This window comes from Hippoglossus hippoglossus, chromosome 5, assembly GCF_009819705.1.
Source record: "Hippoglossus hippoglossus isolate fHipHip1 chromosome 5, fHipHip1.pri, whole genome shotgun sequence".
NCBI lineage: Eukaryota > Metazoa > Chordata > Actinopteri > Pleuronectiformes > Pleuronectidae > Hippoglossus > Hippoglossus hippoglossus.
In genome coordinates, this window is record NC_047155.1 from 17,966,458 (window position 1) to 17,988,785 (window position 22,328).

Genomic DNA, 22,328 nt, shown 5'->3' on the forward strand with positions numbered 1-22,328 from the left:
AATAATTAAGAATGAAATGGACAAATATTATAACACATAGAAGTATGTGGAAGTGAATGTGCAGTGTAATGGAAATGAACCCTTCAAGGATAATAAATGAACTAATTGACTGAGTGTACACAAAGTCATTTCACCTTTCTAGGTATCTTTCTCCTTCCATGATATTAGTGGAGATTTCTGTTTGTTTGCACTTCTTCCAATCTTCACCTTTTTTCACCTCTGGCTGTTTAACATTGAGATTACAATAGTATTTAAATTCAATTCTGAATTATCATACACTGGATTTTTATTTATACAGAAAAAGTTTTTTATACTGATTGTTATTCCCCTTCTAATACCTGTCAAAATCTTTAAGCGAAGGCTGATCAGTTGAAACTTAAATTCAAAAATATTGGTCGACCAGACACCTTGTTGAAACTGCCGTTTAATCACAGTCTGTAATAGAAATGTATACATGCACTCATGCTCTTACAGTTTTTTTTTATTGCATAAACACTAAAATCAAAAGTATGACACAATTATCAAAACCTTACACTCAAGGAGCAAAACATGGGCCCAGATTTGCACCACTATAAGCACAATGTCAGACTCACACTTTTTGCAAAACACTAAACACACTTGTATACATTGGACACAGAAGTATATCATGATGTCACTTCCTTGCAATTCCAAAGCACTGACTGTCAAATGACCCCCCCCCCTTATGGTGCAACACAGCCATCAGGTGTGCAAACACATGACTGCTTAATTGTAGACACACCAATCAGGTTTAAGCACTATACAAATGCATCAGGTAAGTTCACCTGTCTTCAACCAAAATGGAAGGAGTCAGAAGAAGAAGAAGAAGAAGAAGAGTGAGGGTGAGAGGGGGAATCCACGGAGGAGGAGGAGGAGGAGGAGGAGGAGGAAGAGGAAGAGGAAGAGGAAGACATGAAGCAGGAGGAGAACGTGCTCAAAGAAGAAGAGGACCAAATTTATCAAATGAAATTCGTGCAGCACTAGTTGACCATGTCGTGAACCACGGACTGACGCTGAGGGAGGCTGGACTAAGAGTTCAGATCTTAGCAGATATACAGTGAAATCTGTCATTGTAACCTGTACTGGATACAGAATCTTCTGTTTGTCTGATATTTGCTGAGCTTACAGTGTTATGCACACGACTGTAGTAGCATGAAAACTGGGACATGTTTTGTTGTGATTCTCCATGTTGACATGTTGGCTGATTTGGGTATATGGAGAGAAATACATTATATTTTCATCAGTCTGCAGCATTGGTCTTGTGTAGTGTTTGGTGAATTTATTGTATATTTTCACTTTCTCTGTGTACTTCACTTACAGTACTCTAATCACTGAGAAGTGGAATTGCTAAACGTGTTTTAGGTCAGCAACAGCAGTGTGTAACTGGTTCAAACAGAATGAAGTCATATGAAACGTGTGTGTTTCATATGGTAACAAACTATGGTTTTAAAAAATTAGTGTATAGTTTTTACAAGAGTGTTTCATTTTGCAAAGGATCTGAAGTGTTCTGCTCATTGTGTGTGTGGTTGTGCTGATTGTGTGTAGTGTTTTGAAACACCGGGCCCTGTTTTGAAAATCGTGCTTAAGCAATCGAGAAAAACTGTAATAATGTGAAAAATACTGGGATGTGACATTTTAGCTACACCCCAGCTGAGCACTGACTATGTTTTTGTATTCAGTCCCACAGTCCGTGCATCCATCCGTGTGTTTTGTGGTCTGAGAGAAGGACAGATGCAGTGGGAGAAGGACAGGACAGTAATGTGACACCTCACGTTCAGGCACCACGAGAGGTGCTGGTCGTGCCTCTGTCATTATAGTTACAGTTATTGTGGACTTACTGTAGACGCACATGCACATGCACATGCACACGCACACACACACACACACACACACACACACACACACACACACACACACACACACACACACACACACACTCACAGTGGTGTAGAGTTGCATCCTGTCACTGCTGTTTGTGTCCTTTGAAGGGCAAGAGCAGCGTTCCCTGACCTGCACACACGCACACAAATACACACAGCACCTAGGCTGCCCGTTACTCACAGCCATTTTTAGCTACATGAAGGATTAGGAAAAGAGGATATTATTGCAAATTATGCTGGGCGTACCCTTGGAGCAGTTTATTTACTCTGAATATGTAGATTAATATTTATACAGCTGTGCAGCTTTGATGCATCTCCTGCTTTCCTCTAGAACTGTGATACACTTTCATCTGCAAAACAGAGCAGCTGGGATGGACTGAGTGTGTGTGTGTTGGTGGGGTCCCTGGAGTATACGTGTGTTACTTTGTGTATTTTCAGAGAATGAGTCAGTATGTTTGTGTATAGCGGGGGTTTATATATTAAAACTTGAAAGGAACTCAGAGAGAAACTGAAATATTCAATATGTGTTACATTGTTAGAATGTTTCGGTATGAAGGTTTGAACTTTTACACATAAGAGTGAATGTTACCTCATTATAACTCGACAACTATAAGAGAGATGCAAGACAACAAAATAATAATGCATCTATATTGATCATATTGTAAAATTAGATTGTAAAATATGATATATTTACTTTGTGGGCATAAGTGTGGTCGAGTAAGTTTCATTTTCTTTCATTTAGGATCAAAGGTATCTTGAGTTATTAGCAAACACCAATCACCAATCATTATAAAACTTGAGATTCTGGCTAATATTTGCCTCCACAGCAACTTTTGTGAAATTCTGACCCCTGGGTTTTGAAGTACTCATTTTTTACAATATTTTATATTACCATTGGCTGTGTATAAAGATGGACGATATGGCTGCTCCCAAAAGGTTAAGCCAAAGAATGTCAATCACCCCCTGGTGGCTGGCTGCAGCGTACCTCATCCATGTTAATTAATAAATGGTGTATGGACCAAACTAAAACAGTATGCATCAAATACATTTTCCTTAAAAATGATTGTGTCATTTAGTTATTTCATACTGCATGTACATTTTTTCAGTAATTCTGGTTTTAATTGTTATTTTAATGATACAAAAACGGGGTGAAACGTCATGATTGACAGCTGAGACTGACTCACGATTGGTTCAGTGCGTGTATTGGCAGAATCTTGCTGCTGCACCTCCATCTCCCGATCGATAGCAGCGTTTGTATCTGGGAAATTCTGGCTTCGTTTCTGGATAGTGGGACGAAGTGGATGCTTCTATATACAGTCTGTGTATATTACATATACCTGGCACCCCCTATGGGTCAGCCTGAAAATGTTTAGGGAGGCCTATATTCCCAACCAAAGCTTGAAAATATCTACAAAGATTTATTATGATTTGGCAAATTCTCAAAATTCCCTCAGCCCCACCATTTGTGAAAATACATTAGTTGATGGCAGGCATGTTTATTTACAATAGTCATGTGAATCTCAGGGTGCATACCAAGTTTGGCCAAAATCTAAATGGCTTTAATCATTTTACTGTTTGCATGAGGCTTTGATCCCATGCTTTGCCCTTGACCTTTGGCGGATTTGAAGAAGAATCAATACTGCAGGTCCTGACACTAACCCCAATCAATGGGCCAAGTTTAAATGAGACTGAAACTGCCGGGTGTATTACTTGGACAGACAGACACACAAATGCCACAAATGCTTCATTCAGAGTTCCGATGTGAACGTGTACACAAACAGAGCCTGTGAGTGCATCTGTTGTTTGCAATGATTGTGCGTACAGTGGCAGTAAGAGGCTTCCCTCTGGACGGAGCAAGGGCTTGACAAGGACACAGTGAAGGGGCGATGGTGGGAGGGAACCCGTGTTCTGCGACTGACTGATGAGGACAGCAGCAGAGACAGAAAGACGGAGCTGACACAGGTGCTTTAGGCTGCAGGGGCACGAGAGAGGAGGTGACAGAGGAGAGGGAGGAGGTATGACTCTTCCCAGAAAAAATAACTAATGAGGAGAGCAGGAGGGGTGAGGAGCTGAGGAAGGTATGACTCTTCCCAGACTGTTTCCGAAACGTGGATGGAATAAAACAGTCGATTTTAAAGTTCTACATTTTTACAATTACGATTCAAGATGATCTCTGCCTTAATGTAAGTGCTGACATTGTCATATAGGGCATTTCAGTTTTTACAGTGTGCTCACAGCTTTGTTTGAAGCAGAAACAGACTCATGGATGTTTTTTCGCCCTGGGTTTCATCCTTCAGGCGACAGTCTGGCCTACCCATCTGATTAGTGGAGCTTGTTGGGAAGCAGCCTGAAGCTTAGCAGATACAACCCAGGCTTAAAAGCACACCACCCACTATGTCTGCTCTTTATAGATGTTATTTTGAATGACTAGTTGATGCATTTGTGAAATGTAATTGTTAAGATAAGTAGATATCTCTCTCATGTCTGACCATTAAGCATGGAGCTACAGTTAGCAGCTGGTTCATTTAGCTTAGCATAAAGACTGGAAACAGGGGGAAACAGCTAGCCTGGCTCTGTCCCAAAGATAACACATCTGCCTATACCAACACTTCTGAAGCTCACTGTTTATTTTCCGAATTTACAAAATGTGCCTTTTACATTTTTTCATCTACTGGCTGCTGGTTGGATATTTATATTTATTGTACAGATAATAGCAGTGTGTTTATTTTAGAGATATAAGTATGGTATCCTTCTTCTCATTTACCTCAACTAAGTGTATTTCCTCAAATGTCAAACTTCTCTTTAAATACTCCATTACAACCACAATAGTATTAAACAATAATATGAAGGCAAGACAGGTTTATTCTCACAGCACATTTCAGCAACAAGGCCGTTCAAAGTGGAAAAGCAACATAAGACAATACACAAAAGAAGCATTTAGAAAGAAAATTAAAAAAGAGTTACGTAGAGAGTAAAAAATAAACAATATAACAAATAAAAGGGTGAAAGTAACAGTGCAGTGTAAGAAATTGGTATTCATTTGATTTAATGAAAGGAAAGGAAATTAAAGTCTTTAGTGTTGAATTTAAAGAACTAAGAGTTGCAGCAGTTCTCTGGGAGCTTGGCAAAATTAAGATCAAATCAAAATCGCAGTGACCAAACAAGATTACATAGTAATTATTACATTACATTATTCTTAGTGGTTTATTGTTAAAACTGCATTAGAGCCTTATCTCAATCCCATCAGTGACACTGCATGTAATTCAGTGGGATTAGTGCATTACAGTAATTATAATTAAAAGGTATTCAGCATCTCAAACTCTTTGTCAGACTTATGTTGAGATAACACATTATCTCTGGGATTCAGATATACTAGTATGGAGGTCTCCCTCTTTTTCTGAAACCAAACTCAGTGATGATGGGATGGAGGTGCATGCTCCCTGCTCCACATTATGTCATGATGCAAAATGGCTGCTGTCTGTCGAGGGTGGTTCAGCCGAGATAAGAAATGCTTGAGAAAAATAGAGACGAGAGTAAGAGAGAGGGTGAGCCAAGTAAGAAAAATATAAGGGGGGATAAGAGAGGGAGCATGGAGGAGCGGATAGAGTGTGAAAGAAGTAATCAAGTGTAGTTAGGCAGCAGCGAGAGGGAGAGAGACTTAGGTAGAGAGAGGAGGCGAAAGAGAGAGAGAACTGTGAGAGGCTGTCAGTTTTTAAAAAGAAGTGAGGGGTCTGTGAATTCTTGTGCAGAAAATTCACTTTCTTGTGTTTTTGTCAGTACTGCTGATGTGCTTGTGTTGCCGTGTGGTGTGTGTTTGCGTTAAGTGTGAGTTTGAATGTTTTTGTGTTTCTGTCTCTGGCTCCACATGGATGAGAAGTTATCACATTTCATGAATTATTACTGGCTTCTCTTGTCGTTTGTTTCCCTGGATCGAGATGACTTCATGCGCAATAAGTGCACATTATTTGAATAATGAAGTCACGGCTACTTTGCTACTGCAAAGCTGGTTAACTGGCCTCCTCACACATATTTAGCTAATGTGTATACATGACTTGCAACCTCATGCTGCCAGTAGGGGTCTCCACGTCACCACTAACCCATAAAGCAGCAGGGGGCCGGTGGGTTTGGCCACTGAGTGGATGTGAGGCTGTGTCTCCAGCCTGCAGTAAGCTGCTGTCAGGTAATGGTGGAAGTCACCCCAGTCACAAAAGGATGTTTTGATGTGTGCAGTCTGCCTCACCGATTCATCTCCTCTCTCCTGTGAATCCTGTTTCCCTGACAACCAGGTGCAAGAAAGTAGACCCTCTGACTGCAACCTTTTCCAATTTAAAGATGTAGAGTACATACACAATTTGTTCAGTATGCTCCAGCGTTTTACACATAATGTTAAAAAAAATCTATATCACACAAAGTAAGCGCAATAACTTTGAATTAGGGCCATATTGGAGAAGAAAATATGCGATTTCGAGAATGAATTAAATGGTACGAGATGTATGAGAATAAAGTTGTAATTAAACAGAAAGTCATTATATCCTGAGAATAAAGTCGTAATGTTACGAGAATAAAGTCGTAAATGAGGTGAAAGTCATGACATTACGTGAATAAAGTTGCAATTGAGGAAAAAGTAATATTATTACAAGAATAAAGTTGTAATATTATGACTAAATTCTCAAAATCTCAGATTTGTTTTCCTTTAAGTGGCCTTAAAGACTAAGTCATTCAGATCATGTGATAACATAGGTCATGAATATTTGACCCCAAATATTTAAAATCAAACAAGATTTTGAGCCACAGTTTCCACATTTACATACTGCTTTGTAATGTAATAACGATATCTCATGGTGCCCAAAAAAGATAAAGGATCATTAATATTGCAGACGACATTATAACAATATGATGAATAAATATACTTGATATACTTGATATCGTGTAAAATCACCGGAAGGCGCTTCAGTCAAGTGCATGCTCTGTGAAATCCTACTGAGAGCAGAGAAATGAAACAGGCTGCCATTTATAAATAGAAAGAATCAGCAGGCACAATGTCACGCTGGAGGAAAATGGGTCTCTTGAATTTGTGTTGAGTAAGCAGTGACTGGAGTTTTTATTAAGAGGAAATAGAGCGTTTAATTTCATGGTAATTCTTGGCATTAGTTCCAAATGTGACTTAAAAACTCCCACAGAGTGCCTAAACTTCCATGTACGTGTGCCTGTGTGTGTGTGTGTGTGTGTGTGTGTGTGTGTGTGTGTGTGTGTGTGTGTGTGTGTGTGGGTGTGTGTGTGTGTGTGTGTGTGTGTGTGTGTGTGTGTGAGAGAGAGAGAGAACAGGTGGCCAGAGCCCCGAGCAGTCCTCGTCTAAACCCTGCCCCGTCCTTCCTCCTTCCCTGTCTCCTCCTCCTCCCTCCATCCTCATCATTTGTGTTTCATTCTGTTTCTGTCTCTGGGCTGCAGACAGAGCACGCTGACAGGCTGAGTGCTGTTGTCCCGGCGGAGGACAGAGGGAGTCTCATTCAGCCCTGCTACACACTTCTCCACCTTCCTCACCCTAACCTCCTTTCCCTCCTCCTCCACTTCCTCTTCATTTGCCTCTCTTTTTTATGGGGGGTCTGCTTGAGGGATCTGATATGTTCATCCTCCACCATGAACCCAAGAGTGAAGATCCACCTTCTGAATGGGACCCACTTTAACAGCTACATGCACCAGGTAGGGACTCGGCAGCTGTACAGTTTTGGGACGTTACTGGTGATGGATGTCTTCCAGCTCAAATAGCTTTCTCTACATTCTCCACATATCCTGAGCCGAGTATTGATTTCAGCGCTGATGACTCTTTTCAGGGGCTGAGAAATGGCCTCTTCTCCACCTTTTCCTCCCCTCCTCCTCCTCCCTCCTTTTCACCACCATGCCTCAATCAGGCTGCGACGAATGATTAATGCTTTGCCGTCATGCAAATTGCATATTGGTTTAGAAAATGTGGGCACCCCCCCCCCCCCCCCCCCCCCCCCCCCCCCCCTTCCACGGAAGCTCTTCACTGGTTGCTGCGGCTGTAGCTGCAAGTTTTCAGCCAAATGAAATGTCCCAATGGTCCAGGGCAATAAAGAATATGAATATGTGTCATGCACTGTTGGGAAATCCTCTCCTTTTCTGTGTCTGCTGTGCGACCTCGACACACCATGTGTTTATTACAACATGCATATGAGAGATAAACTCGACTGATGCAGGAACAAAAAACTCTTTGTGTTTCTCCTTTCATCCAAGCAGAGGAAGTACTACCCTCTCATCCTTCCTCCCTTTCCTTGTCCCTCTCTTCCGGTGCAGGTCTGTGCTTTGCCTCCCTGTAGGACAGTGGGATACGTGAATTGATGCTTTTTCCTGGGCACAGAGGAGGAGGAGACAGAGAGTTGGAAAACTTGCAGGGATTTGACACCACTTTGTTGGCTGAAGCATGGGAGAGGGATATTTTGGGGAAAGAGAGACAGAGCTGATGTGTCCGCCCTAGAAATGCTTTTGCTGCATCAGTCAACTTTATAACAAATAATCAGGATATTAAATGACTGTTGAAATGCATGTTTCGATGGGAAGTCGTGTTTCTTCGAGGTCTCATTTAAAGTGGTTCTTTTGGCTTCACGTTTGCTTTGGATTTCAAACAGGAATCACCTCGTTCTCTGAGTAAAAGGTGTTCCGAGCGCGATTTACTGAGTTGTATTTACACCGAGCGTATTTTCAGTGGCGTTTTCAGCGTTGGAGAAGTGAGTCCAGAGCTGGCACAGCTTCAGTCAGCCTTGGCATTATCCCTAATGTGCTTCACTTAGGCTGATTTGCTCATGACTCACAGTGATTATGCAGAGGCCAATTTTTTTTACATCTGTCTCAGCCATGAGGACTTATCCAAAGAAAACTTGCGCTTGTCCTTTATGTTCCATGTTCTGCATCCTGAGTTTCCAGCCAGAGTTGTTCTTCCTCTGTAGCACCAGTCAGGGTGGAGACGTTTCTCCTGCAGTCAGCTGCATCTCCATCTCAGCATCACACTCTCAGCGGATTTGTGTTTCTGTGTGTGTGTGCGTGCGTGCGTGCGTGTGTGTGTGTGTGTGTGTGTTAAACGCTCATGCAAAGTTTGTGTATGCTGCTCAAAAACGTCACTTTCCTAATGATACCGTTGCCATCGCAACGGCAGCCGTGTGTGGGGTGGTGCCATGGCAACAGATTACTCACTGCCTACCTAGGGCCAACACCCAGGCAAGGTGTTGTAGTGGTAGAGTGTGTCAGAGTTCTTGTGTGTGTGTGTGTGTGTGTGTGTGTGTGTGTGTGTGTGTGTGTGTGTGTGTGTGTGTGTGTGTGTGTGTGTGTGTGTTGGCTAAGATTTGTCAGAGGAAGGTCGAGTCCACCTCTCTCCCACCGCACTCCCTCTCTCTCTCTCTCTCTCTCTCTCTCTCTCTCTCTCTCTCTCTCTCTCTCTCTCTCTCTCTCTCTCTCTCTCTCTCTCTGCAGTGGTGAAGAGTTACAGATCTGTGATATCCGAGTCTCCCCGGGGACTCACACATTCTCTCGTCCCCCGATCCCTGCATTCATCTTCATTGCGGCGTTCCTTAGTGAATTACCACGATTTACATCACAGTTAATTCAGTGTCTTCTGGTGTGTGCAGGAGCTCATCATCACACACAATCTCTGACGAGGTATCGCTGCTCTTCTCTGCCTCTCCACAGAGAGCGATCATTATAGTTTTAGTCATGAAACTTTGTGACTCTTATCTTGCATTTACTATAAAACTTGCACCATATTTCTACAGAATCACTCAAATGAACACTTTCTATCTTGTTTCTGAATCAATTTATAGTATAGTTAAAGTCAGATCTTGCTGTGAAGGCCAAAACCAGACTTCTATGTCAGCATGGGGAATAACAAGAAAAGCAAATCTGATGAATTGATTTCAGTCAGACAACTCACGTTCAAACGTTTATGCAGGTTTAGTGTTTGGCGTCTAGGCTCCAACTTAATCACTCCCCCATATGATTACACAGGATTGATGGGAGTGATGAGCAGGGGTTAGGGTTAGAAAATAAGAAAAATTGTGTTTCAGAAACAGCGAACCAACGACGAAGGACAAGTACCATGAACATCTTTAAATGCAGTGGAATTTTATTTTCTTGACGAAACTTAACATGCAAGGAGCAATCTGACTACTTGTGATGTGTACTGGAGCTGTAAACATCTTCTGATTGTCAAAAGTGATATCACAACCCTCAACTATGAATCATACAATGTGTGAGAGAGTTTATAATCATTTACAGTTTTAGTCTCTTTGCTGTATTTGTTTTTCCACATATTTTCCTCGTTTCCTCTCCTCCCACTAACTGACGCTCACAGAGAAGATGATCCAAGTCGTCGTCCTCAGACTCTGGATGAAATCAGTTTTGGCTGCGTGTTACTGGCTTGTCAATATACCCACACATTGCAGTGCAGTTGGTATAAAGTTAGAGGCTCATGTATGAATGATTTTTAAGTCAACCATCTACAGGAGCTGTTTGACAATGAAGTGTAGAAATATGGTATTTTTCTCGTGATTTCCTGTTTCTCACAAATAACCTTCAACAACCTCCAGAGAACAGTTGTGAACTTGCCCTCTTATTCTGTGTGTGTGTGTGTGTGTGTGTGTGTGTGTGTGTGTGTGTGTGTGCTCTGCATGAATAAACCATAGGTTGGATAGTGCAGGTTACATGATCAGAAGCACTGCGTTGCTATGAGTACACTTGATTTCTCAGATTCTGGATGAAGTTTTCTCATGGCTCATCAGCTCCGCATTTTCATAAGTATCAGGATTTAAAAAAGATTGCGTATGATAGAGAAACTCCGGCAAGCACACGTTCCTCTTGCGTCTTATTTTTTTTATTTTGTTTGTCTTCATCCTGTAAAATAACTTTATTCTTGTAAAATTATGACTTTTCTTGCAAAATTACGCCCTTTATTCTGTAAATCTCTGATCGTCTTCTTTACTTCAATATGGCTCTAACACTATGTTGAACTAACAATGGGAACGCAGCGAATATTGGCCCGTAACTCTTTTATGGCAGAAACCAAGAGGATGTTTAATCTGTTCTTTTTCTTGTGTAGCGTCGATGCATGTCTGAGAGATCTGTATAAAACACATGATGGTCAATCTTTTAGAAGTGCTAGGACTGCAGAGGGATTGTTAGGGATGCCTTAATATACATGGTTGTAAAGAGGAGACACTTTGGGGCTTTCAGAGTGATCGTGTTACTCAGAATAGTAAATACAACAGTTCTTTTCACTACTTGTGTAGTCTTGGGATATAATTATTTTGATCTTTATTTAGATAAAGAGCGCAACAAAATACAGACACACACATTCATCTCTAAAATAATAACATTTTTAGGAATCCCAACTGTGTGGTGCACAGCACTAGATTTACCAATTTCAGGATTCACTTGAGGGGTTTTGTGAGAGTCTGTCAATTCTGTGAATGATGAGAGGAGAAAAGTATTACTGCGGCAGCTTCAGTAGGATTCATTTACACTGAAAGTTTCCTCAACCACAACGTCACTGCTGAATAACAAGCGACTGGCAAAACAAAATATCCTCACATCATTTGTGAGGAGTGCGGAGGCACCATGAGAGAATATTTATTAATTCCCACAAGAGAATAAAAAGAATGAAACCACGTGCACTTCTTCATATGCTCGCTTCACCTTCCCTCCTGAGACAATAGAGCCGGTGTCTAACCTCAGTTTAATACTTGATATCATGTAAACTCTATATAGTCCTTATTGTGTAGGGAAGAGTAACTGAGTGGATGAGGGGTGATTTTAGACACAGTTTAGGTGTGATGTGTGTGTGTGTGTGTTAACCCCTCAGAGTGCAGATCACACATTTAGAGCCAAGCACACACACACACAGACCAAGAGAGAGAGTGTACGGATAAGCAGACTGATAAGCAAACCTTGTACTTTTTGGGGTTTTGTGCATGTGTGTGCGTGTGTGCGTGTGTGCACATGTGTGTGTGTGCGTGTGTGTGTCTGACAGAGAGAGAGATTGAATGTACATTTTTTTCAGCCCTTTTTCTTTTATACGACTGCACTCCAATCTCTTCCCCTCTCTCTCTCTCTCTCTGCACACACACACACACACCGCATTTTTTTTACATCCTTTAATCCCAAACTGCTTAAGGAAGCGAAGGGGAGAAATCCCTTTACAATGTCTGGGCTCAGCAGTGTTTGGTAACCACTTGCTATCTCACATTGTGGTTGGAGGCAGAAGAGCAGCAGCGTTCTTCCTCCAGACACCCAGAACCTTCGCTTTCCGCTCTATATGATATATTCTCTGACAGATGTCGAGGTTGTGTTGTCAGAGAGCCGCGTCTATAGTGTGTGAAGTTGAATAAACATCCTGGGATTTCAAAGCTCACATGGGTTTTGGAGGTTAGGATCTCGTGGTGTGTGTGTGTGTGTGTGTGTGTGTGTGTGTGTGTGTGTGTGTGTGTGTGTGTGTGTGTGTGTGTGTGTGTGTGTGTGTGTGGGTGTGTGTGTGTGTGTGTGTGTGTGGGTGGGTGGGTGGGTGTGTGTGTGTGTGTGTGTGTGTGTGTGTGTGTGTGTGTGTGTGTACAAAAGCAGTAGAAGCTAGAGGGAGGGTATTCGACAGACCTTCATGAGAAATTAAATAGATTCGTCTAGACATCGCGACGTTTTATATTTTATATATAATCCTAACGAAAGTGATGTGTTCATACCCTCATGTGTGTTCTTTGTTACCTGTTTCTCCAATTTGTTTTAGTTTTTTGGGAATATTGAAACAGTCAAAGAGGAGGATGCTGAGCTCTTAAAAGCCAAAGAGATGATGGGATGGAGAGATAAACTAAAGGAGAAGTGGAGGAGGTGTTCTGTTGAGCCTTTTTGCCATGATTGAAAGAGACAGTGAGCTCTTCAGCCCCCCCCCCCCTCAAAATCACCAATTCACCACCAAGATCCACTCAATCCCAGACAAAGAAATATCCGCTGTGAGCCCCTGAAGTGCTCAGCTTGTCATCTGAAAACAGGAAAAACTCAATCTAATTTGTCAAATTCATAAATCCAGTCAGTGTTTTTTTGGCGAATGTGATAATGATTTCTGTGTCATGATAGCTGCAAAATATTTGAAAACAAGTGAGCAATTTATATTGAATGTAATATATACTTTAGATACTTGTCAATGAAATGTACAGCATCACAATCATTTCATATTTTTACAATCACTTGTGATATTCTGGAGGACAGAATGTGTTATATAGCACATATAGTTTCATCTTGCCCTAATCGACACTTGGCTGGAAAAGCTTTTGTACCTCCGCTGTTGTGGTAACACCTGACTTGTTGACACTTCAGGATCAGATAGCAGGTGTATTTCTGTACTGGCAATAACCAGGTCAGTAATGATATGTTCCATCGCCTTTGCTACAGTCTGGGTGATTTCACACCTACCTTGTTTGGACAGGAAGTTCAATAACAGGTGTGAAAGGTTGCTCAGACCACAGTTCGGACCAAAGTTTAGTCTGATCTGCTCTCTGTCTGGATCAAACTGAACCATGGTTCATATCGTTTGCAGTGTGAAAACATCTCTTTTTGATGGTTTTGTCTTTTGCACTTATGTCAGAAGTTACCTAATACAATAGTTGAATTGACACTGACATCAGACACACGTCCATCTATAAGTGATATAAGTTGTATAAGTATAAGTAGACACAGCGCACATAGGTGATGACAACAGCTGCAATGTGAAACCAAATGTTACCCCAAGACATGAGCATCAGGTTGCAGTGTGGGCTATTCCTTTGCGAAAGTACAGATCTTATATGAAGATGTGTTTAGGCTCCATTAAGCCTCACTTAAAGGACTTTTTTTTTACCTATTTTCTGGACCAGCTTCTCCTGTCTTCTTACTGTAAACACCACATGCCCTGCGGCTGGCTTTTGTTCTCCTCTCAGTGTTGACAACAATGAATTGCCTAAACATGTAATAAGATAAAAAAGCATGTAGGTTATGATCATTTGCAGAGCTTGTGAAATCCTCTTGAGATTGCAAGTTGAACACAAGTTGGCTGTAAAAACTGAGTTGGATGCCCTCATAGAGGACATAACTTAAATGATCATCCAATGTCCATTTGTGACTTTTTCATGCTTTCATTGCTTATGTGACACTTACCCAGTCAGTTGTGAACTGGCTGTGAGGGTCAGGTTCCATCAACATTGCTGGAGTGGGAGACATCTGTAAAAGATGGACAATCTTAAATTAAACATACAACTTTTTGGCTATGTGCATAACAAGCAAGTTTCCCTCCCTGGGTGGAGGAGAAAAGAAACATGATACAATTAACCTTTTTAGTTTAAATAGATCTTCAACTAAAGTAAAATATAAAGTAGTCTCCTCTATAGATTTTACAACAAATCAAGGATCATATTTTACATCTGATATTTTAATAAATTGCAAATTAACATCACTTTAATTACCAAACTAGCTAACACAACTTAGTTTGTAAATGAGCTTACTTAGAAATTGAATCCTGTGGCTGCTAAAATCAAATAAATCGACACATTACTGATGGAGGCTGAACATTTTATACGCAGGGATTTTGACTCATATCATTTCAGCAAAAACAGTCACTACAATGAAAATTCAACAAATAGGACAAAACAGGGAAATGCTGTCTGCAATATAGTGTTTGCTGTTAATAAGATTGGACTCAGCAGGTTGAGTAAACCAGGAGCAGGATGGATGAGCAGCAGTAGGGGGAGACCTAGTATCCAATTCTTTGCTGTCAATCATTGTGGAAATCATCATCTTTAATTCGTCCTCTTCTTAGTGTTCCTTCTATCTAGAGTATTAAATGCCTATTTGGTTTCTATACGTTGACAGTGCTTAATGAGGTAATGGGACTTGATTCAGCATGAGTTGCCCAAATGAATTATGGGTGGTGGAACAAAAAATATTGTAATATACCGTAATTTTGGACAGTAGTTTGCTGTAAAATGTTCCCTCCTAAAAGGCATGAACATTTAAAGTATTCAACTGTATCTAAGAAAAACAGTACATTACTGTACAAAATTCACTGTATTTTTCCATCAGTTTGTTACAGTGTAAAGTGGCCCATGGAGTAAATGGTGCTTATGGCCCAAACAGCACAAAACAAATTCGGGCCACCTTTGGTTGACATGCGGTACTGCTATGGCTTACTGGTGGCCCAGATCTGGCAAACAGAAGTGGACCGCCCAGGTGAAATCATTTCACGGGGGTTGTGGGCCAGATGTGCGATGTGTGGTGAACTGAAAGACATCTGTCATTGTTAAAACTTATTCTGTCATAAATGTTGTCTTGCAGTGATAAATGGGCTTGTCATATTGAATCAGGTTGATAGATGACAGCTATTCAGTCAGCCCACATTTGAGGTTTACACATTATTGGTGTGTGAGACCATTTTAAGAAAACCCTTTTTATTTTTTGCACCGACTGGGTCATAATATCTTCAAACACCTTTGGCCGATGTGATGTTAAAGGACTTGTTCACCCCATAATGAAAAATTGCAGGGCGAAATGCCGTTAAAGTTTATAAACTGTAAAAACCAAACACACAGCAGAATACTGCTGCACTTCCGTCACCACGTTCTCCCAAACTATTAAAGTTAATGGGGCCGTCACTTTACACCCCCAAAAGAACATAAAATGCCCATCAAATTTGCAATATGTGGTTGTTTGTGTAGCTGTGAAAAGGTGGCGCTGCTAGTTTGAATAATGTGGGATAAGCTGTGAATATATGAATTAATCAACTTCACACTTAACAGGGGTACTGTACAGGAGAAATATGTTTTTGTACTTAAGTGATTTTTCACTCATGAACAATAATAAAGGCCTAGATTTATTTTTGTTAGCTTGGCACAAAGTCAGTAAATCATCCAGCCTGACTTTGTAAATCTATCTAAAATCTGTCAAACAATGTCTCTAAAGCTAATAACACAAACTACATATAAAGTATTACAATAACTTGTGATTAATAAGCTTAAGCGGTACAAGGTGGAATGTTGAACAACTCTTCTAAATTATGTCTAATATTTAACACTTCTGCTGTGTTTCATTATAAGTTTTAATTTCCACAAAAAGATATATGTACTATATATCTCAATGTACTGTAGTTTTACATCTCAGATAGGATTGATTGCAGATGAGAGAATGGAGTGGAAAGAAGATCTAACGGTGAGACTGGTGTAAATGGAAAAATCATGGCTGAAATATGCTTTGCCTGGGCAGCAGCTACAGAGACAAAGCCACGGAGAAGTTTAATCTTTTTTATCAGAGCTCTGACTCCAGGACGCTGAGCTACGAGAAAGCAAGTTTGGAGTCCGCAGATTATAATAGCCGGTTTTCAGTGAGAGTAACAAAAATAGACAAACGGGGAAAAAATTACTAAAACATTAGCAATAGTTTGGAATAGAGATTGAATATTAAGCAGATTTTAGCTAAACACAGGAGAGCAAATCTTGTGAGGTTAGACATCAAGTCTTGGTGGGCAGTGAGCATATCTGAGCCAAAACGCTTGTGTGGACAGAGATCACTAGTCTGTTTTCAAAACCAAAAGTGTAGTAGTATGGATGTAGTCATCGTGTCAGAAAGGGTTGGTGTGCAGGTGGACCCAGAAATGCAGGAGCCAAGTTAGAATAATAAAAAGTGTCCTTTAATAAAAAGTACTAACAAAAAAAAACAACAGGAGGACAGGAAACAGGACGATGACAGGAAGTTGATTTGGAGACACATGAGGAGTAAAACTTCTAAATAAAACAGGAAACAAAGAGTGAACACAAATCCAAACACAAGGAAAACGGGTAAATTCAGTAAACAAAAAACAAACAAAAGTAACACAAAAAAAAAACTCTTTATCTAAGAGTTCCAGAGTTAAAGTCTAGAGTCATGACACATTGACCGAATTCTAATGTAACAAAACGTGGAAATCTCACATAAAAAATTATGGGACCTTTAATTGTATTTAGATAATGACTGAGGGCTAACCCTTATTTTGGGGTGGGTTTAACTCTTAAATTGCCCATGAATCCTATTGACCAACATCTTGCACAGTTTGCACAAAGGGGCTGAAAATATTTTTTGAACATGTTCACTGATGACACACTGAGTGGATCCTAATCAGCCATAAACCAATGTGGTCCATGTTCACTCATCAATCATCAGTGAAGTTTGGGCGGATGTGGCTGTAAAAGAACATCAGCCGCAGCACTGACTCTTCAGTCTCAGACCTCTAGCAGGACTAATGAGCATGAAGAATGAACATCAATAAATGTAATTGCTCTCAAGTGAAATACATTTAATCTTACAACTAAGAATTTATTATAGATCATCTGTTCACTGTTTAATTAAAAAAATACTTCATCATCACCGGTTGTATTTGCTCCTGTGTTTGTGTCAGAGAGAAAGGGATGATACTGTTCTTAGTGTTCTCAGTTCTCTCAATTGTATTTACAGTATATTTACTTTATGTACAACATAATGAAATCATACAATTTCATCAAATTTGGATCAGAATAGGTTAAACTGATATGTTTAGGAAATCATTTCAACATCATTATATGCAGTAGCATACTGAGGTGAACCACTTCAGGCAATCGTGGCCTTAATTCTTGTTGCCCGGACTAAATGGATGTGAGCCTAACGTTGCTTATACTTGTAAAATAGCAAATGTGACCCAAATATCCTGAAACGAATGTTGGCCTTTATTGCTAAATTTGCAGTGCTCCATGCAAGTTGTAGTAAGGTATTCAAGCAACAACAAAAGTTATATTTTAATAATGTAAGAGGCATCACTACAAACAAGTCCGCTTGTCTTTGCGCTTGCAACTGTAATTTTATGGCTCCGAAAAACCCAGAGGTGGTCACTGAGGTGGTCAGAGCGGCACAGCTGAGGTTCTGTTTGTGCAGAGCAGATAACACGGTGTCATTTCGGTGGCTATTTTGTCATGAGGCTTCCACTGGCTCAGACCTCCTCTTATTGAGCCTGGACTGCCCATTATTTATGTCTGTCCCAACTTCACCTGCTGATAAAGAATTCCTCCCACAGGTACTTAGAATTTCCCTGTGCTACGCGGTCACCAAAAACTGCAAAGAAAAGTGGTCAAGAACACCCAGTTGGGTTTGCACTTTAAGATTACAGCTAAGAAAGCCCATTCCATTGATCACCGATACAATATTAACCTGTATGTGTTGTGTGTGTGTGTGTCTGTAGGAGTTTGCCACCCTGACCAAGGAGCTGAACATATGCCAGGAGCAGCTGCTGGAGAAAGAGGAGGAAATATCAGAGCTGAAAGCTGAAAGGAACAACACAAGGGTATGTGTGTGCATTTCTATATGTGAGTGCAAGTGTGCAGTGGTGCTGATAAAAACAAATAATGTTTCTAAGCTTGAAATTTGTATTCTCTTTGGTTCTGCATGCATGCTTGTGCTTTGTGTGTGTGTGTGTGTGTGTGTGTGTGTGTGTGTGTGTGTGTGTGTGTGTGTGTTGTAGCTGCTGTTGGAGCACCTGGAGTGTCTGGTGTCTCGTCACGAGCGCAGTCTGAGGATGACAGTGGTGAAGAGACAAGCACCCCCACCATCTGGAGTTTCCAGCGAAGTGGAGGTCCTGAAAGCTCTGAAGTCGCTGTTTGAACACCACAAGGCCCTGGATGAGAAGGTGGATTCACACACACACACACACACACGTGCAGGTGTAAACGGCTGCTGCGCTTGGCGACCTCATCAGTCATGTCTTACTTTTAAACAGTTGCTATCCTCCCTCACTTTTTGATCAGTTCCCTTTTGCTGTTTTTCTTTTTGTTAAGCTGTTAATTAACCTCAGCACTTCCTGATTTTCATAGTAAAAGTTCCCCCATGAAAAGGGAAGAGATGAAATGCTTTTAATGTGAAACAGATGGAGGAAGTGTTGAGCAAGCTGCTTCTCCAGCAAACTACAGTAAGACCAGAGTGCAACTGTAAAAGGAAGCAGATGACAAATCATGATCATTTCATTAATGAACGGTGATACCAACAAAATTTCCAGATTACATTTCTCAGTATAACTTAAAATCACATACATACAAATGACATAAACACATACTGTTGTAAGTTCAACACAGTGTTTCTGGACCCCGTGCTGAAGTGTGTTCTCTCTGTGTTTCTGTCAGGTGCGTGAGAGGCTTCGGGTGGCTCTGGAGAGGGTGGCCACCCTGGAGGGACAGCTAGTGGTGACCACACAAGAGGTGTGCATGCGTTAATGTTTATATGTGTGTGTGTGTGTGTGTGTGTGTGTGTGAGAGTATGTGTGTATTGGTTAGTGAAACATCTGTTCAGTTCCTAGCAGACATCTTTTGCAGCCTCCTGTCTGATCTGATATATACTCCAAGTGTCATGCTCAGCGAGAGGCTCAGTCTCCTTGGCCCTCTGTTCATACCCGTTTGCCAATGCACATGCACACACACAGACACACACACAGCAACTTGCCTTCTGCAATCATATATTTGTAAATGCCATCCGAGAAATTATTCTAAAGATAAAATAAAATCCCCTTCCCCTAAACCCCCCCTTCTCTATTTTAAGTAATCTGAGTAGAATTCATTTTAATAGTTCTCCCAAATATGGTGGAGCATGTTGTCTGAAGCACGCTGACAGCCCGAGAGCCAGACTTCCCATCCGGAGTCCGAGTTCTTTTTTTTTTGGTTCAGTGAAGGAAGAGAAAAAATTAGTAAATGCGTGTTCTGTTTTTTCTTCTTTTTAATTTACATTGCAGTTGAACATGGTGAGACAAAGGAAGGATGGTGACTCACTGGAGCGAACAGATGGATCCAAACCTACATGGAAGGTCTTCCTGGCTGTGTGATTGTTTTTCTGCTCTGTGCTCTATTTTATGTCTGTCTGTGGTTGTCGTCTGGTGGCTCACACACACACACACCACACACACACACACACACACACACACACACACACACACACACACACACACACACACACACAAACACACACAAACACACACACACACACACACACACACACACACACACACACACACACACACACACACACACACACTTACTTCCACTTTGTTTGGCTCTTGTTTCTTTGGCTTAGAGACAGAGAAAGCAAAAATAAAATGTGTTTTATGAAAGAATAGTTAAATTTGATAAATCAAGATGTTCCCGTTTAGAGAGCATGACAGCAGTGAGGTGGGTGTGACAAAGGATGGCCATCCACGAAACATGGACAAAATGTATTGCCAAGCATAATTAGAGAAGAAAGTAATGTGGTATAAATTAGTCTATTTAGTGCTTAGACCCAAAGTGATGTCATCAATGTTAAAAAATGGGGTGAGGCTGTGTGTAGTATAGGAAATCCCCTGGGGTCTAGACAATGGTGGTGGTTGATAGGATGTAGAGACAGTGGAGGGTCTGATGAGATGAGTGGAAACTGGATATGGAGACTGCAGGTGCCTGGGGAGGAGGAGGGTCGCAGCGAATCACTGAAATGACTGAAAAGAGAGAGGAGAACAGATTGAAGCAACATGATTGGCTGATTGAGATCATAGCACCCAACAATCAGCTGAATAGAAGAGGGAGGGTGAGAGTGAACTGTGAACGAGGTCTTCCTAATTGAACTTACACCAAGCTTCATATGGAACTCAGTAGAGTGCATAACTCTTAAATTGAATCAAGCTGCACCAAATTGCAATATATCAGATATCCCAGTAAAACAAATCCTGGATCCGCCTGGCTTCTCTCTTGGCCCGTGTCCGATTCCTTGAATCTGTTTCATAGTTTTTTTCATAATGCTGCTGACAAACAAATGGACAGGGGAAAAATCACAACCTCCTTGGCGGAGGTAAAAATGAGAGGTAGATGTCTCTCTGTGTGGGAACTGTGCAAACACACAAGCTGTCACGACTTCTATTCATTGCTGACAATTACTGCAGTTTCTCCCAGCGTCCTTCAGGGGATATTTTAATTCAAAACACCATGAAATCATCACCTCATGGATTTTTTTTCTGGAGAGCTGCTTTGGAACCCTGTTCCGAGTTAATCTTTGTCACAGATTGCCGTTCTGGTGGGGCCGTACAGTGGCATTTCCAAAGTCCCTGGGTGTAAAACTATTGACTTTGTGAGGCTAAACGCACAATTGCACAAACCACCAGGCGTGTTTTATTACACATCTTCATGCTATTTAGCTCCACTTCCCGCAGTGTTGGCGTGCATGTTTCTGTTTCTGTAAGGTATTCATAAGCAGGCAAAATGGGAACATGAGGCAGCCGAGGGGGTCCTAATAACTCTGACTGCCCACTGTGTTGCCTGTATGAATATGTGTCCCCAAAGGTTTGTTTAATTAAGGCCCTGGAATGAACTGCACTTTGAGCTGTGAGGAGATGAGAAACAGCATCAAAACAACAACATGGCAGCACCACACCACACTGCACCACCCATAAATGCATAAAAACACTTTTTTATCTAGGTCATCCAACTTTTTCTACTCTCCAACAACTCTGTGTTTTCTATGTCAACTCTCACATTATTTGCGTAACTTAGTCCTAAACCACCTTTAATGTGATAATGTGTGTTTGTGTATATATATATATATATATATATATATATAAATGTACGTGTCCACCTTACAGAGACTTCCCAACGGCTCCATAGACGCTCACGATGACAGCAGCCGTTTGTCTGAGCTTCAGGAGCTGCTGGATCGCACCAACAAGGAGCTGTCCCAGAGCCGCGAGCACTCTGCCACTCTGAACGCCCGCATGGCCGAGCTGGAGGCAGAGCTCGCGAACGCACGCCGAGAACTGAGCCGCAGCGAGGAGCTGTCAATCAAACAACAGAGGGAGCAGAGAGAGGTGAGGTCAAAGGAGATGTGCTTTTGTTCTTGGAGGAGAAAAAAGTTACATTTTTACTTTTAAGTAAAAAGATAACAAACTTTACCTTTCTGCTTTTCTGAGGGAAAATATGGATCTTTGCTAATACGTTACTATATCATTACTTCCAAACACACCTTAGCCTCCCATGTCATTGAGTTCTCACTGCTACAGAGAAACTGTGCATGATTGTTGATGTCTGACAGTGGCTGAATACACAATATTGTGTTGTTTATGTTTGAATATTTGAAAAGGTGTTTCCTAAAGTGCATTCAATCAACTTGGGTTCAGTTCTGTTTATTGTAAATTTGAGTTTAGTCAAAGCAAAATCACAGCTATTTTACTACTTACCAGTATTGCTAGTTAATATGAGTGTATTACAGGCTATAACATAGATACTAAATAATGACACAAGTGTAAGAAATAACCACATAACAAAGCTCATTAACTGATTACTTAATAATAAGTGTGAGTTTGTGAGTGTGCATTCCTTGATTTGTGTGCTGTTGATGGAAACTATT

At 41.0% G+C, this 22,328-nt stretch overlaps 1 protein-coding gene across 9 annotated transcripts in view; it reads left to right on the top strand.

The window, feature by feature from the left end:
- Positions 1-22,328, top strand: part of ppfia4 (PTPRF interacting protein alpha 4) — a 57,620-nt gene that overhangs the window by 21,455 nt on the left and 13,837 nt on the right. For 4 of the 9 annotated variants that reach the window (XM_034585426.1, XM_034585423.1, XM_034585429.1 and 1 more), the window contains exons 3-7: positions 18,160-18,261; positions 18,439-18,603; positions 19,094-19,168; positions 19,696-19,779; positions 21,568-21,789. In XM_034585426.1, coding sequence (XP_034441317.1) covers positions 18,160-18,261; positions 18,439-18,603; positions 19,094-19,168; positions 19,696-19,779; positions 21,568-21,789 — 648 coding nt within the window. Of the gene's footprint in view, positions 1-7,328; positions 7,599-18,159; positions 18,262-18,438; positions 18,604-19,093; positions 19,169-19,695; positions 19,780-21,567; positions 21,790-22,328 lie in introns of those variants that run through there. The other 5 variants (XM_034585432.1, XM_034585425.1, XM_034585428.1 and 2 more) reach the window with 3 other exon arrangements.